This window comes from Fomitiporia mediterranea, assembly GCF_000271605.1.
Source record: "Fomitiporia mediterranea MF3/22 unplaced genomic scaffold FOMMEscaffold_12, whole genome shotgun sequence".
In the NCBI taxonomy this organism is placed as follows: domain Eukaryota; kingdom Fungi; phylum Basidiomycota; class Agaricomycetes; order Hymenochaetales; family Hymenochaetaceae; genus Fomitiporia; species Fomitiporia mediterranea.
The window spans coordinates 1,466,383-1,485,350 of record NW_006760397.1 but is presented as its reverse complement, the minus strand read 5'-3'; the positions used below and the strand labels follow the sequence as shown (position 1 = coordinate 1,485,350).

General features: G+C 32.8%; 3 protein-coding genes across 3 annotated transcripts; 2 read left to right on the top strand and 1 right to left on the bottom strand.

Annotated features, from left to right (window-relative positions):
* Positions 1–4,788: 4,788 nt before the first annotated feature.
* FOMMEDRAFT_160617 (uncharacterized protein) lies at positions 4,789–5,382 on the top strand (the record flags this gene model as incomplete). Its single annotated transcript, XM_007270272.1, has 1 exon — positions 4,789–5,382. The coding sequence occupies one exon, from the start codon at positions 4,789–4,791 to the stop codon at positions 5,380–5,382; it is 594 nt and encodes a 197-aa protein (XP_007270334.1).
* Positions 5,383–10,484: 5,102 nt separating this feature from the next.
* Positions 10,485–10,981, top strand: FOMMEDRAFT_31209 (uncharacterized protein; the record flags this gene model as incomplete). Its single annotated transcript, XM_007270134.1, has 3 exons — positions 10,485–10,539; positions 10,601–10,669; positions 10,722–10,981. The coding sequence occupies 3 exons, from the start codon at positions 10,485–10,487 to the stop codon at positions 10,979–10,981; spliced, it is 384 nt and encodes a 127-aa protein (XP_007270196.1).
* Positions 10,982–11,655: 674 nt separating this feature from the next.
* On the bottom strand, positions 11,656–12,206 carry FOMMEDRAFT_160615 (uncharacterized protein; the record flags this gene model as incomplete). Its single annotated transcript, XM_007270271.1, has 2 exons — positions 11,656–12,022; positions 12,079–12,206. The coding sequence occupies 2 exons, from the start codon at positions 12,204–12,206 to the stop codon at positions 11,656–11,658; spliced, it is 495 nt and encodes a 164-aa protein (XP_007270333.1).
* Between the last annotated feature and the right edge of the window lie 6,762 nt (positions 12,207–18,968).

The following is an 18,968-nucleotide window of genomic DNA, read 5'->3' as shown; positions in this document are numbered from 1 at the left end:
TTTGTTCTCTATTGTCAATACACTTGCCATCTGTCGTCAGGTTATTTCTGTAATTGTTGTAGATAATAATGTATTTATACAATATTTCAATATAATTATAAACTGTTATTTCAATAACAAATGGATATAAGGACAAACTTATCTTATACATCTTATATTTATATGTTTTCCTTGTTAAAATAACAAGTATTATAATACTTAGCCATTTTGTGAGGTGCACTTTAAGCACTTGTATATCTTAGTAAGTACTACAATTCTTATTATTCTTGACCAGATATTCAAGACTTTTTAATAGCTTTCTTAGCTTCTTATTACCTTCCTAAAACCCCTAGGTACACAATAAGCTCTTATACATAATGTAGAAAATATATATAATTTATATACATATAAGCTAATACAAAGTTTGAGATATTTTCCTAATGTACAAGGTTTTGTACACATTTCTAAAGCTTAGAATCACTAACTGGTTGTCTAAGTATAGTAGTCCTTAATCTTTACAAGCTCCTACAATACTTTCAAGATTGTATCAAAGCTTGTAACAGAACTCATCTGTGTTGTAACTATTCCTAATTGTTGTAAGAAGGTCAGGATCTGTAGAGATTTGTATAGACATACTTCCTAAGGTTTCCTGTACTGGGTTCTCATTTTCCAGACTAGCATTAAAGTCTGAGTAATAGGAGAGTGTATTAGCAACTGTGTTCTCTTCTCCTTTAATGTAATACAGCTTATAGTTATACTAGGAAAGGTCCTCTATCTACTAGGCTTGTCTCTAAGACAGATTATACTGTGTATCTAAGTATTTAAGAGTGTAGTAATCTGTGTAGACATGAAAATGTACGCCTAGGAGGTAAATGTACCATTTCTTAAGTGTGCAAACAATTGTAAGGAGTTCACACTCATGTACTAGGTAATTGTATTCTGTACTATTACATTACTTAGACTTGAATGTTACAGGTTTTACTGTTTTCTATAAGGATCCAGTACTAAGAACTGCTCTAGTTCTAGAATCACTCACATCTGTAGTTACATAAATCTGCTCTCCTGAATTGTGGTCTATAGAAGTAAGGTACTTGTAGCTGGTGACAATAGACTTGATTATATTGAAAGTGTGTTAGTGTTCTAGTTTCTACTCTAGAAACACCTTATTACAATTCTTACTTGTAAGTAGGGAAAGAACTATAGTATGTTCTGTAAGGTGTAGAAGGTATACTATAATATATTATAAAAGTCTAAGAAACCTGTAAATGTTCTAAGCTCTCCAGGGCTGTAGCCATTCTAGAATGTACTTAACCTTGTCTGAGTCTGCTTCTATACTCTTTTCTGTAATTAGATTTGAGAAACTTAACCTCTGTACAGAATAACTTAGTTTTCTTCTGTAAACAGATAAGACCCTTGTTATAGAGTGTCTACATAACCTTTCTAATGTTTCTAATGTGTTCTGCCTCTGACTCTAACCAGATAATAATATTATCTAAGTAAACATGACAGATCCTTCTAATAAGATGTTCTAAAGCCCTTATAACCCTCTACTATTGTGTAGCTAGTGTGTTGTATAATCCTATTAGTATGACTGTCTACTCATATAGTCTGAACAGAGTACTAATTGTAGTGAGTAGGATTTGTTCTAGATTCATATAGGTTTGGAAAAATGTGTTAGTCATATTAATCTTTGTATATATGTGTTCTCTAATAGTATTATTCATGATTTTGTCAATACAGAACAGTAGGGTCTGGTCACAGATCATGTTACTATTTAGTGCCTAGTAGTTGTATACTATGTGTAGAAGGTCTTCTTGATCTGCCTTTAGAATTAGGAACACAGGTAATGTATATAAGCTTTCTAACCTTTACAAACAACTAGCTTAAATGTACTAATCTAGGAGTGTATACTAGGCCTTCTAGTATGTCTGTAAGTATGTATAAGACCTTACAGCTACTACCTTTAACAAGTCCTTAAACTGTATATTGTGTATAATCCCTTCTAGAAGTTCTACAACAGATAGTATAGAGTCTAGGAAGTAATCTTAGTATTGTTACTTTAGCTTCCTATCTAAGGTCTCATATTACTCTAACCTAACTAGTGTTTTAATGTACTCCTGAACAGTTACAGTCAAGGATAGTACTGGTTCTAAGAGGATGTGTATAAGTTGTAAAATGTAGACTGATTCTGTCTTTTCTGCCTTTATTAGATTACATTTGGAATCCTTTAGGATAACTGTCTAGCCTTCTATGTTAATAACAATCTAGTTCTTCTAAAGGAAAGGTGTACTAAGAATCATTTTATTATACAAGTTATTAACTATACAAGCTTTTACAACCTTTAATGTTTATTTCTGATCTACTAACTACACTTGTAACTTTACCTACTCTATAATCTATTTTCCTGACTCTTCTACTGATTTGATAGTTAGTATTATAATAATGTGTCTTTTGAGTAGGAAGCACTTAAGGCCTATCCAGAACACTAGTTTCTTGTTAATCAGAACTGTAGAACAGTTAGAGTCAATCATAGGTTAAATATGAATCAGAGTAGAACTGTCTTCTATAAGAATATAGTAGTATAGTAGTTAGAGAATAGTAAGGAGTCAGAAATCAGAATGTACTTGGATTTGTCTCTACTTACAGGTTCTAGTACTACAGACTACTCAGTTTGTATAAGTATAGTGGATTTTTGCTTTAGACATAAGGATTCTATATATACTTCTATAATAGAAACTGTATCTTCAGGTTTTAGCAGACCTGTCAGACAATTGTCACTCTTATAGTTTACAAACAGTTTGTAGTACTGGAAACATTCCTGGTTCTTTATCAGGAGTTAGTACTCTGTATAAAATAAGGTAATATACTTTGTAGTACTTCCTAAGGTAACCTTTAGACTAACTGTTGTTAGGGTAAACTTTTTAATACACAGCTTCTCCTGGTCCTTCTTCTAGGCCTATTCTACAGTTAAGATAGTCTCTACACTATTGTAGACCTTTGTACAATCTGCTTCTAACTGTTCTGCTAGCTTGTATACATACTCTAACTATCTGTAGAGTCTTGTACAATCTATTACTTCCCTTCCTAGGATTGGTTCTAGTATTAGGAGGTGGTCTACAGGATTAGGAATTTAGCTATTTACTAGTACTACTATGTGCACCCTTTCTGTATACATTAAAATCTGTTTAGTATATGTTAGAACCAGTTTTGCAAGTGTAAGACAAAGCTTAAACTAAAGATTAGAGTGTAGATTAGTTTTGAGAAGCTTGTAAAGCCTGTTATAATTAAGGCACCAATCTTCTAGAAGACTGAAATTTATTCTAGTAACCTGTAGCTACTTTTCTCAGAAGTTGTAACTGTCTTACTATGTTACAAGCAGCTTGTTCTAAGTTTACTCTACCTAGTCTGTAGAGAGTATTTTGTACTAGAGCTCCTAGTAGAATGTGTCTAGTATAAGCTCCTCAAGCCTAAGCTAGTCATACTTGTACTACTAATGTAGCCTACTGTCCTGTAGGCATTCTATTACAACTGTAACTATACAGGTTGTAAGAATGGATTTAGTAGACACATACTTACAGAATACAGAGATTCATAACTAGAGGGTATACAGTATCAGATTGTCTAGAGTCAACATTAGAGGCTTTATAGTATTCTTCCAGATCAACTAGGCTTTAGTAGATATAGTTCAGAATATTGTATCAGGAAAAAGTCGCATTTCTTATAATATATTGTAGACTTTGTAAAGTAACATAAGTATTGTATGTATATTGTAAAGTAATTACAAGACTTGCAAATCAATTGTAAAGTTTGTATAAAACATGTTAATGTATATAAAGGCTAAGTAAGTGTTATGGATGAATGAAATCTATTACAAGTATTATACTAACTTTGTATAATAGTCTAAAGTATTATGCTTACATTACATTTTTATTATAATTTCAAAGAAAGGGTGATATTTACAATATAATAATATAAGAATAATAATTGTTGCCTTATAATTTATGCAAAAAGTATATTAATGTATATAATAGTGTAAGAGCACTTGTTGTATCATTATTATCTTAATAAAAGTATACTATAAGTATATAATATGTGTGTTATACTTAGACTATCTATACAAATAGCTTACAATATTTGTAAAAGTTATTTCATTGACTTGTAATAATTACATCAGTGTGTTTAGAAAGTTATATACATGTCATATTACTTTTTACTATATTACAAAGTAGATTAATTATTTTATTTTATACCTAAATACAATAATTGAAATGTTCTATCAGTTGACGACTCATATTATAGTTGCTTATGTAATCAACTGCTGAAGATCGAGAGCATATAATGACGCATTTCTCTTCGTCACTCCTTTACCCCCTACCTTCACCATCTCCCCAACTCTCTGCCCCCAACGCTATGTCGTCGCTTCTGTTCTCTCTAATCAAGTCCTCTGCTCACAAGCGTCCTATCAGCAGGCACTCTGCGCTTGCTACAACATAGGCAATAAACATCACTGCACTCGTCTCTCCAATCTGCTGTTGTGATGCCTGCGCCGAGCCTCAGATCGCGCGATGATGCCACCGAGCTGACTACACCGTCCTTCAACATAAAGCGTAAGCAGCCGGTCCACTTCATAATAACCTGCACAATAGTTGCTCATCCATCTCCTCCCAACTTTTTGTCTTTCATCCCTCCCATCCCTCCCACTCCTTGCTCCGCCGTTTGCGTTGCCTCTCCTCCGTTGTCCTTCTTGTTTTACGCTCGCCTTCCTTTTTGCATTCGCATTCACGCATCCGCATTGTTGACCAACGCTGAATGACTTCTTCAATAATTCCATGCATTCTTCCCGCTCTGCAGCGCAAGCAGCAATCGACGAGCACACGCTCGCGACAATGTCCATGTACGACCACTCCCAAGGGACAATCCTCTCTCCGACCCCCGCGCGCACTCTCCTTCCCCACCCACCATTCCATGCTTGACAACACCCTCGATGAACTCACACTGCGTGCATTTACAATCCCCAGTGCTGTTCATGACACCATTTCGAATAACGGAAGCAGCGGCCACTGCTCACACCTGTCCAAGTTGAGTCCGTCAACGCCTTCCACTTTGCCATCTCCCTTCGTTCCAGAACGTCCCAGAGATACGCTCTTACAATCCACGACTCAGTTCACGGTACCTCCTATTGGGCGCCGTTTATGGACAATAGAGCGCACGCACACAGACACGATTTCGTCTGCAGTCCGAATCAGCTCGTTCAACGCTCCGGATCTCAACCCCAGTGCACCACTCACACTCGCTACACGCCATCGCAGTGCATCCATCTCCTCAATCCAGTTACCTACTCACGCTGACAATGCTCACGCCCACACTTTAGCCAATCAATCTCACAACCTGTCTCACCCCTAATTGTTGTAGATTATAATGTATTTATATAATGTTTCAATATAATTATAAACTGTTATTTCAACAACAAACAGATATAAGGAAAAATAACTATTATTAAGATATTAAAATGATCTAAGAGCTTTATAAACAATTATAATATTTGCCATAATTAACAAGAGTGATTTAACCTTGTAATTTTAGAGATCCATTGTAATGCATTTTATATATTGCTAAGGAGAATAACTCTTATTTATGTTTACAAATTACACAAACCTTTCAGACTTTATAATGAATTGTAGTACTTTCTCAGAAACCGAGATCTGTTCCAAGTGTTTTTACTTTTTTACTTTTTTCACTTATTTTATACTATTATAAGGTAGTACAAGAATTTAGACTTTTTCCTGATGTGTAACTTTCTAGTGTCTTAGAGTAGGCTTACTTACATTACTATCTACTTCTAATAACTCTGAGCTACTCTCTAAGTCTGAGCTTAGAGTGGCTGTAGATGGTAGCAGTGTTGAGGAAGTAAATACAGATTCTCTAGTTAACAGAGGAGCAACTGTAGTAGCTTCTAAGGATACCTAGTACTAGAGGAAACAAGACTTAGTTATATACAATTAGAAAGAGGGCTAAACTCACTTTAAGACTGTAGTAGTGTATTCAGGAAGGCTAGAGAGCCTTACTAACAGTAGGGAGTGTTTAGGAAGGTTAGAGAACCTTGCTAACAGTAGGAGACGTTCAGAAAGGCTGGGGGAACCTTACTAACATGTAATACAATAAAGACTACTTTGTTAATGTTAAAAAAAAGTAGAACAGCACTAGGGAAGTACTGAACACTGTTACAAACAAGTTCCAAGTTTGTAGTAACACACAAAGGCTAATAGGACAAAGGTATCTTTGTTACAGTCAGAAATACAAATTTATACATGTACTAACAAAGAACTCACCTTTGTTATAGTCAGAAATACAAACTGATACAACAAAGGCAAAGGATACTAACTATATATACTAAGGAAATGATCTATACCTAAAGGGGAAAATAAAAAGGGGGAACAAAAAAAAGGGGGGACATGATACATACTTAAAGGGGAAGACAAAGAGGATAGTATGTATTTAGGAATGTAGGGAAGGTGGTTATGACAAAAGGAGGACTTGATACAAGTATGAGGAAAAAGTGTGTAGCTCAGTAAGTTACTATAAGAATCTGTATACAGGACACACAGTTCTGTACTATAGAACTGTGTAGAAACTATTGTAAGCTGTTAGGCAGGCTTACATAAGTCTGAAACAATTTTGCTACAGGTTGATACTAATAATAGACTTCTTTTCTCACTTTAGTACAAGTATAATTATGTACACAATACTACTTTGCTTCTACTTACTAGTACTGACATTTATTTTTATACACACACTATAAAGCTAAATACTTTATTTGTTTAGACCCAGAGTTACAATACTACTATGTACAACTACACATTAAAAGGGTTATGTTTCATTAGCTAAGAAGTAAAATTGTGTGTGAGTTTAGGTACTACATACTTGTTACAACTATATCTTTGCTTTATTTATATAGATCCAAATGCTTGTATAACACATTAACTAGTAGTATTGTTACAGACCTTATACTAGAGGCAAAGGTAAGAGTTAGAGGCAAAAGCTAATACTGTTAAGTTTTACTGAGTTTAACTCTAAACTAATATTTACTAGACTAATAGTTAGTTAGCTAGTAATCCCTTCACACTACTGTAGAAGTTTTAGTAGGAAGCTTTAATACAGTAATTTCTTATAATCTTGGTCCTCTAATACTAGAGATTTAGTAGAGAAATAATTCCTTTTATATCTTTTTAAAGATTTGGTAAGATAATGTGTAATTATGGTCTGAGAAGGAATCTTAATTCATTATTAGTATTTTATAATTGTACTACAGTAGTTAGACTTGTTTAAGACAAACTGTATTAGTGTAAAACTGTATAATTATATACTATATACAGTATTTGACAAAAGTATTATACAGACCTAATCTATTAATTAAAAAAGATTATATACAGACAACTAAGAACTATAATTATAAGATATAAGTACTATTATTTACTGTATAATATAGCAAAAAAATAAGTTAAAAAAATAACTATATATATTCTAAAATAGGAGAAAACTTGCAAGATTGTGTAAATAGTTATATACATTTTTTTGGTCATATTATACTGCAAAACATTATACTATACTAGTACTCTATTACTATTAATAATACTCTGTCTTTTGCTCAATTCAGACTACTCTGGATCTGCTGAAATGGCTCTATATCTTACACTAACAAAAAAGTAATATATCTTAGACTAGAAGAGTCAAAGGTTGAGTAATATTAAAATTGTACAAAAACTCAGTTGTAATGTATTGACAGTCTCCTAGAACTACTACAAGCTGCTCAAAAACCCTAACTAATACTATGTCAAATCCAAACCATACCATCTACACAAATTTGACATTCATAAAGTATACTATACTACTTATATACTTGTTTTAGACAAAGTAAAGGATTCTAGCAACCTTAAACACAAGTACTTCCTGTCTGATTCTGTACAAACCATTCATTATGCTTATAAAGGATATAGACTAGTGGCCTGTGTCCCTCTCATTAAACTATACTTGTTTAAGAAGCATATCACTTGTAAGAGATATTAAGCTAGTAAACATTGGTTTTAGACTCTTAAAAAGTAGGAAAAGGTTATTTTCTCAGACAAGACAAAAATCGATCTATTTAAGTAGGATGGAAGGAATATTGTGTACAGGAGGAAGAGGGAGTCACTCTATGTAAAGAACATAAAGAAGGTCATTAAGTATAGTGGTAGACATTTTATAGTTTGAGGATACATTACTATATATAGTGTTGACTGTCTTTATTGTATTGAAAAGAATATGGACTCTAGCCAATACATCCAAATCCTTGACAATTTCTGACTACAACATTCTATGTGCCAAGTTTCTCTTTCAGTAGGATAGAGATCTAAAGTATAAATCTTAAGTAATATTAAAATAGTTATAAGAAAAACAAATCAAACTTCTTAATTGGGCCCCTTTAAGCCTAGACATAAACATTAATAAACATGTCTAGCACTATCTCAACAATAAAGTACAAGCTCAAAATCCACTTCCAAGGAGCATTAATGAATTGTAGAGGATTTTATAGAAGAAATAGTACTAAATAAATAATGAGTATATTACAAGTTTGTATACTAGTATACCTAGACAAGTTAATACATTACTAAAGGCTCAAGGAGGGTATACTAAATACTAAATCACTATATTAATATAACAAGTTTTTTTAATATAAATGTGTAATATAATAAAATTATTAAAAGTAATTAAAAGAAATATACAGACACTTTTTCTTAAATTAAAGTATATTAATTATTATAAGTAAGTATTAAGTCTAATTATTATACTAACATTATATACACAAGGTCTACTTTAATAATACAGTATTTATTTAATATAAGCTAATATAATAATAATTTTAATAAAGAAAGAAGTTTGTGAAATACTAATGTGTAATACTTTTGTCAAATACTGTACTATAAGGTCTCTAATATATACTGTAAACTCAAAAGAAATTAGGCCTTCTGTACAAAGTAAGATAAGATCTAAGATAGATTTTTAGCACTTTAGCTAGTTTTATTTTCAAATATTAGTATATTAATTAAATTAGTTATTAAACTTACTATAAGTGTTTTTTTAAAATATAAAATAATACAAGTAAGTCTTTCTCTACTCTTTATATCTGCTAAATTTAGAGTATATAGGAAATGTATTTAAAACAATTAATATAGTTCAATCTTACTATTACAAAAATTGTTAGGTTCAAACATTAGTGTGTGTTTACTATACTATTATATTGTACTATTTTACAATATAGAAACAGAATTCCAATCCTTTACTAAGCTCAGCTTCTAATCCTTTACACTTTTTAACTTTGTTTAAGTAATTTAACTTTATTAGTAGCATTAACAGACTAATCTAATAACTAAAATCTGTATCTGCTTACAGTATTTATTAGACATTTTGAGCCTTCTACAGTTACACTTACAGTTAAATAAATCCTCTCTGATTTTATTAAGCACTATTCTCTTATTTCATCTTGTTAAAGAAAGTAAGGACTAAATGAGTAAAATGGATTCTTTGTTGTACTACTATTTAATAATCATAATATAGTAATCAGACTGGTTTTAGACAAACTGTATTAATACAATACTATATAACTGTATAATGTACACTATAAAGTCTGTAGTACATTCTAGTAATTTATAAACTTATATAAAGTTAAATCTGAGATTAAGTTTCAGCTTCTCAGTTGGTTTTATTTTCAACTATTAGTACTCTAACTGAATAAAACTTTAGAATCACTACAGTTATCTTCTGGAAATGTAAGTTCTCTACTCTTTATGTCTGTCAAATTTAGGATATATAAAGATTTAATAATAATAGTCTTCTAATTCAGAAGTATGTGTTTGAATAATTGCTCATCTTTACTTCAACAACAACTTGATTACACAAATTATTAGGTTAAAAGAATAGAATGTAGTTTAAGAGAAAGAACTGCTACATATTTGTTGAAGTGAGTTAGCTGTTTCAGATAAAGTTTCTATCTATTCTAAATTTAGTAGATACAAAGGGCAGAGAAAGATTCACTTGTGTTACTTTGTGTTTCAAGAAGATACTAGTAGTTAGCCTGGCAGTTAACTTGGTTAATATGCTAATATTTTAAAATAAAACTATCTAAGATGCTTGAACTCAATCTTGAGATTAACCTTATTTTTTTCAGAAGGACTGATTCTCCTAAGATTACAGAATGTACTAGGGGCTTTATAGTATACAGTATATAGTCATACAACTTTGTATTAATGAAGCTTGTCTCAAATCAGTCTAACAACTAGAGTACAACCATTAAATGCAAAGAAGGTGTTAAGATTCAATCTAAGACTATAATGTCAAATTACTCAGATGGTCAACATTCTAACAAAGCCTTGTGTTTCAGTTAAGTCATCAAAACAATATAAAATGGATACCTTTCCTGTCGAATCTCTAGGTTCAAAGGACCAGAATCACAAGAACTTACAGTACTGAAGATGTCTGCTAAGACTACTATTGAACAAGCTTTGACAGATAGTGCTGTTCGACAAAGTATGTTATTAAAACCCTGGCTCTGCTTTGAGGATTAACATATAGGTGATCTGTATTATAGCTGCAGAGAATGATGGATGGTCAATGGACGTCAAGCAAGATAGCAATGATCCGAATAAATACATTGTTAGTGAGTGGATTGCATACTAACTCACGTCCATACAATGACTATCGCTACTCAGGATTGAGGAGACCAGAAGGGTCTAGTGGTGCTGCAACCAGAGTCAACCAAGCACTTCAACGATCTAAGAGGACGCTCAAAAAAGTTGAAATCAAAGCCGATCGGAATGGAAACGTTGATTTGGCAGTAGCTCACCAGGCAGTTTTGAATGGATTTCATTCAGCATTTAATTCAATAGAGTATCGTAACTGGTCAAACAAAAGGATGAAAGCAGCATGGGATGCAGAACAAGCTCGAAAACATGGCGGGCCGTCAGCCTAGCAAATACTAGAAAGCAATAGTAGAAACACATTTCTGTCTGAGTAAAGACACTAGTTTAGAGAAATGATGCTTTAATAGATTATATAGAAATAAAGATACAGCAATTAATAATGGATAAGAGTTTGGAATTTCAATTGTTTGAATCCAACTACTTTCAATTACAACTTTGATTTTATAAGAAAGTATACTGTAAGGCTGGAGCCTCACTCAGGAAACAGAACAGGCAATAATATGGGATTGAGACTAGTGACCTAAGTACAGAAGCAAAGTATGAAGATAAGACTCAAAGTAGCTACCTATAACCTTTTTATATGTATTTGAAGTCATGTGTGTAACCTGAGAGGTTACACTCTTCCCTATTCTGAAGAGATAAAAGGGGGTAGGGAAGAAAAGAAGGAGAACTAAAGAAAAAAAGAGAGACAATAGAAAGAAAGAAAATAAGAAAAGAAACCTGGGTTACTGGGACTGGGAGTGATACTAGCAGGGGCTCTATACTCTGACTAGGTTCTGGACTGGAGGTGACACCAGTAGGGACTCTATACCCTGACTAGGTCCTGGACTGGGACTGGGACTGGGAGGCTCGACTCTGCATTCCATATTCTCCAAGCATACGTTCTCTATGCTTAGCAAGCAAGGAATATGAAGTCGCAAGGTTATACTGGAGATGGCATGAATCAGAGGCAGGTAGCTAGGGATCTCCGATAGAGTATACGCTCTTCAACATCACCGATGAGTATACGACAAAGCAGATCGGCTGTCGAGACAGAGACGTGGTTAGACATCTTGACGTCGTTGGAGAGAAAATGAACATCAACGACGAGCATACAATGAGTCAAATCGGTCGTCTCAGGAAAGACGAGGAATGAGACAACACGGCAGTCAGGACGACGTAGGCCTAGGTATCCTGTCAGAGCAACAGTAACAGGGATAGGGCACGTCGGACTGGGACTCGGTACGGAAGAAAATAGTGGTAACAGTATAGCAGACGCGAGAGAAAGCATTGCCGCTGATAAGGAACACGCAATGAGGGGTCCAGGAAGACTTCGACTCGTCAATGAAAATGCATGGGGACGAATGGATGTCAATGAGGAACACACAGTGACGAGTCCAGGAAGACGTCGACTCCGGGGACCTCCAGCAAGTTCAAGTACAGTTTCCTAGACAAGAAGACGAAGATCAAGGATCCTTCTATGAGACGGACACTGGACGACGTTGAGCAAGACATAGGTATCCAGTAACAGCAGCAGAACTGGGACAAGGAAACAAGGGATTAGAGTTTGGTACGGAAGAGAACGGTGGAAACAGTATTTGCGCGACGGACACAAGCTCAAGAGTGGATGTTGATGAGGATCATGAGGGACACGTTGTCACGAGTCCAGGAAGACTTTGACTCGTCAATAAGGGCGTGCAGAGACCTCTGGCGGAGTTCAAGTACAGTCCGCCAAACAAGAAGACAGTAATCTCGGAGCCAAGTAGATAACAGGGCAGATACCAATAGCAGTACCAAGATAGCGCTCTTGTTAACATATATGGAATGACGCATATAAGCAACGGACGCACCCGAGACATAGCTACATATTATATATACCTACTGAATCAACGGACAATGACGCTAAGGAGAGCAAGCCGAGTCCACTATCCCCCCTCTTTGTGTGATCCCTCTAAGCCTCTCACATAACCCCTCTCAACAGGTTATGAGCCTTGTGCTCCCTGCCTATGCTTTATCTACACTCTACTATGTCTATGCTCTATGCAGCTCTACGGATCGCATGCACGCACGCAGCATAATACAATGCAGAACTCGACTCACCTGTCTGAGTATCCCAAACGCAAATCGATACGCTGCAAACACACAATCTACCATACTACATACAACCCAGACATTATATGATTGTCATCTTAGTGATTATGATCATTGGCCCAGTAATAACATAAGCTATGCAGGCAATGCTGAAACTACAATGAGTATCACTTACTGTGACATTTAATCACTAAAATATTCTATAATATTACAGAGATCATGTTATTATAAATAACTGATCATACTACAGACGAATGTTAGAAGGATTGAGAAAGCAAACGCTACTCATCTGCTATTAATATTATAATAGCACAAATGATTGACACTGTCAACAAATGTACATATATTATAGTATAAATAAAATAATAACACATATAGCAATATCACAGCCAAACAATTAATGTAAGACATGTCTCAGATATGTTGGACATGTTGGATATGAGATAAAACAAGTTAGCAGATATCCATCTGATATCTAAGACATCTGATATCTATACACTAATACAGCTTATGAAAGCGTACAACTATCTACAGACGAATTAATAATAATAATAATAATAATAAAGTTACAAAGTACATTACAGTAACTATAGTACAGGAACAAGTACACAATTATAGTCTTTAAACAAATAATGATACTTTACACCTATGATAGTGTAAACATATAATAACAATATATAATAACAGCAAACAGTAGAATAATACCTCTACCATTACTACAACAATGTAACAGAACATATTTAATTGTACAGAACGTAAATATACTTTAACAAAGTATAAATAAACTTATATTGAAGCTACAAAGCTTATATACAAGTGAAGTACTATGCCAACATGGCTAGTACAACAAACAACAGAAAAACTACAACAGACACACTTATTATAATGATTACAAACAAAAACAATTATAATATAATAAGATTAAATAAATTAATAAAACGTTTAACACATTATCTTAGACAGTATAATATATAAAGAAAAGCAGACACAAGCATATCTATTACATCTTATCAGAGATATGAATAGATGCACAACTGATGTTGTAACTGTAAACACACAGAGAGATTTCTTAGCACATCTAAAATATTACAGACATATTACAAACATTACATTAAAATTTATAAAACAAACAGTACAATGTTACAGTGTAATGTTTAAACAAAATGATGTATGTCAAACATTATGAGTTAACTTAAAACATACTGTTATATTATAACACATACTGACGAACGTACAAAAGTAAAATAACAAAGTACTAACACTACTTGTTAGATTACAAATACATGAAAGGAAATCAACAATGTACTTATGTACTTACACTACTTGTCAATTACTCAAAGAATAACCTTCTCAAATTGAAGGAGAGTAATTGAATAATATACACACTAATGATGAACATTGAATTCTTAATGTGGACATATTGACTATGTCACTAAGTGAAATCCACAATGAATCTGACGAATCTATTGAATGCAAAATACCTTATTAAAGAATATAAAAGTTATACATTACATAACATTTTCAATGCTTATAAAAGTTATTCAAACAGATAATTAATAAATTAATAATAATAAAGCCTAGAAATGGTACATATTCTCAAAGCATTCTTTGTAGCAAATGTGCAAACGTTCACAACACAAAACTGCAGATGAACAAATGAATATTCATAATGTGGAAACATCAATCTTATTACTGATCCTAAAAAACAATAAGTGATAGAAGTTACAGACAGATATAACAGATCACAAAGGTAAATCATTTGATGCAACACAAAATAATGTCAATTGGTACAAATAACAGAAGTCAACACAATGCACAATTGAACTTCAACATTAAATAAATAATAATTCCACTACAAAACAAATGCTCATACTTGGCAAATAATATTAATATAATAATCTGATTAACTTAACAATGTTTAATACAAAAATAAATAAAATACAGACAATTATCACATTATATAATAAAATAATTCATCAATTCAGACTATAGTTCATAGATAAAAGTAATGAATAACAAAAATAATACTTCAGAACATACATAAAACAATAAATAATATATCCATACAATAATATGAATATAATTGCAATATAATTCGCAACTGCAATCAGACAATACAAAGATAATAACTATACAAACAAGTATGGAGCACATACATATAATCAAATAAAACTATTAAATTGATTCTTGTACAAATGATTAATTTGCCCTCACTACACAATTAATACAAGCATGAACAGTATTATAATACTATGAAATACATCAGATAGATACTAATAGGTATATCTATATGATGATTCAAATAAAATAAATAAAACCAATATATAAAACGTTTTACCTAGCAAACCAATTAACAAATAAAACGTTGAACAAATACTACAATTGTACATAGTACTAGATTAACTAAAGAACACTAGGAGACAATTATAGTAAACATAATCTGATATATCACTTATATACAGATTGTGTTACAATACATCATTCTTTGCAAAAGAAAAAGTGAAGAACAATAGCCATAACATACACACATATATATACACAATACTACAATTGCAACAATTCACAACAACATTGTTAATAATAAATAATACAAACATACAATAGAAATGATTTACAACAGATAACTATGCTGGCTATTAAAGAAACAATACAACAAATCACATAGTTACTCAGGATACATTAGAAACAATTAATTAACAAACATAATGTTAATAAATTAATACATAACTATAAACAATAATGTAAAGTGAACGAACAAACAATACATTCATAATATAATACATATATGATGCACTTAGACACATAGTAAGCTGCCTACAGCCAGATATAATATCTATGCAACAAATATATGTTAGCATAAAACCTTATCAATCTTAGAATGAAGCAATCTGGTAAAAACAAATAACATTATTAATATTACAACATACAATCAATACAAAGCTTCAATCCAAAGACATAAATCAGCTATTGCTGAATGCTTAATGTATATACAAATGTAAACAAACACAGACAGCAATGATTAAAGAAGGATATCATTGCAACACCAGATATACATTTTACTAGCATGGTTCATTAGTTTCACAGCAAAGTAAAAAGAAATTACTAGTAATACTCAAACAAACTTAATAAATAAAACACACACATTACAATCTTACACAGCACTCATGAGATTCTACAGGTCTCTGAAGCACATATAATATTAATAACGATTTCGAACAATTTATTGTGAAAACAATACTGTCATTGAACAGTAAACTATGCACAAACTTTGAATTAACTCTGAACAATTTCAATCATGTTGAACAGTCTACATGACAACAAACAATGACTTAATAATATAACAATGAACAAAGTACAGAACTAATAACACAATACTGAACGAAAACTTAATAGATATCTAACAACACACAAAGTTAACACACAGTAGACTAAAATATACAATACAAACAATGTATTTATATTATACAAATCATATTATTATATGCAATACACGAGCAAATATAATACAGACACAACATATAATGCAGATACAATACTAATAAAAATATTGGAACAATCTGTAAATCAAACATCTTATAGGTCTGGCCAACTTATAAATGTTTGAAGAGGAGTAGTAGTAGTACTATAACTACCCCTAAAAATAAAAATAAAAATAACTACAAATCAAATAAACAAATAGTTGCAAAACAAACATATTATTAAACTAATATATGTTTGAAGGGGAGTGTTAACATATATAGAATAATGTATATAAGTAATGAATGCACCTGAGACATAACTACATATTATATATACTTACTGAATTAACAGACAATAATACTAAGGAGAGCAAGCTGAGTCTACTATCCCCCCTCTTTGTGTGATCCCTCTAAGCCTCTCACATAACCCCTCTCAACAGTTCTCTTTGTATAATAGGAGCTGGCAGGGTGGAGGAAAGACAGTATAGTTTATAAGGTAGTTAGAGAGCTCTCTACTGTTAATATAGTCTAGAACAAGTAAGAGACCTTAGATACATTAAACAGAGGGTGAAAGATAGTATTCTCCTTATACAATCTTAGGACTAGCATAGTAAGAGTTTCTACAGGTTGTTTCCAGAAAGTGTTCAGGTAGAGTAAAGGTAGGACTCTTAACTTTTTGTATCTAGGCCCTAAATCCTACAGTTCAATTAGGGATGACTCTAACTAACCACTTATGTAATTCTAGTATACTGTGGCCCTTGTTATAAACAGAGTGAGAAGTTAGGAGAGGGGTTTGGGGGGGCTCTGCCACCCTAATTAGGTTTAGGATAAGTTTGGACTGTTAGGCTTAGGTGTTAAGTTGGGTTTTAGTTAGGATTGGGGGAGGGGAATATTTATTTTCTTAGGAAAAGTACTTTATTTTAACTTAGTGAAATGTGAGAGGAACTACATGTGGCCAATTAGAGCTAACTAAAAATGGGCCATAGGACTTAGGGCCTGGATACAAAAAGTACACAACTGTAAAGACAGTCTACTAAATACAATCATTACAAAAAAGTCTTAAGTATTATACTTGCTTGTAATCTTGTATATTTTATATATTTTATAAAATTTGTCCAATTACTTATAATCTTCCTGGGGGGTTAAGCAAGGAAAGTACAATGTTAAATAAGTAAGAAAAAATACTTTTAAAACTTGGCAATTTCTAATATAATTTTATAAATTGTCAAGTTATACAAGTAATTATAATATACTGTCTAAATTACAAGGTTAAAACATACTTATTAAGTTGTAACAGTATAATATCTGCTTATAATGCTTACAAGACATTACAAGTGTTTGAATAGCTTTCTTTTACTTACTATACAATTTATATCAAATAATTAATCAAATATAATTATATTTAAATAATAGAATACAAAAATAGGAAATAATACACTATTTCTATAGTTCCAACCTCTACACTACTAGCTGCCTCTGTCTCATTATTCTGTGAGTAGGATTCATGTTGGAAAAGGATGAATGCATCCTTAGACTGTTTGATGTAGTCTTTGTCATCATGTTTGGTTGTCACTCAGAACCTGTGAGTCAAATTGTGTGTGTGTGTAGGATGAGGTCAAGTAGGTTGTAAAGGTTGAGACTGTGCCTGTTAGACAGGTTTAGAGTAGTTAGCAAGTGACAATAGGAGATAAAAGGTAGACATACTGTGACAGTGTGTAGTGAGTGTGAGTAGTGTATACAGGTTGAGATCCAGAGCATTGAACAAGTTGATTCAGACTGTAGACAAAGCTGTATCAGTACACATATGTTACATATTCTGACTATAACATGTAATTGGGGGAGTAGTAAACTGAGTTGTTTTTGTAGATTGTAAAGGTGTATCTCTAGGATGTACCAGCTCAAACAGAGAAGGCAAAGTGGAATGTATGGACAGACTCAGCTTAAGAGGGGTAAGTAGCAGTCTACTGCTTCTATTCAATATAGTATTGTTTACTATACTAGAGAATGTAAATACACATAGGGTGGACCTGTAGAGAGTAATGTTAAGTATAGAATGGGTAGGGAAGGAGAGCACATACAGTGTTAAAGAGAGGGTTGTACTATGGGAGTGATTGTATGTTGGTATTGTTGCAAGCATACACTTGTTGACTGTTACTTGTACTACAGAGCAGGAAGTATGTAAATGTATAGAAACATTGAAGAAGTTGTTTAGTATTAGTTAACAATACAGATGCATGAATGCAAATGTAAAAAAGAAGGCAAGTGTAAACAAAGGAGGACAATGAAGGAGAGGCAATACAAGTAGTAGAGTAAGGAGTAGGAGGGGTGGAAGGGAGACAAAAAGTTGGGAGGAGAGGGATGAGCAACTATTGTACAAGTTATTATGAAGTAGACTGGCTGCTTATACTTTACAATGAAGGACAGTGTAGTTAGCTTAGTAGTATCATTACAGGATCTGAGGCTCAGCACAGGCATTGTAGTAGCAGATTGGAGAGACAAGTATAGTAATGTTTATTACCTATGTTGAAGCAGGCAGAGTGCCTGCTAGTAGGACACTTGTAGGCAGAGGACTAGGCTAGAGAGAACAAGAGTAACAACATAGTGTTAGGGGAAGAGGATTAGGGAGATAGTGGAGGTAGGAGGGAAAGGAGTGACAAGAGCAAGTGTGTCATTATATGCTCTCAATCTTCAGTACTCAATTATGTAATCACTTTGATATATAGTTTTA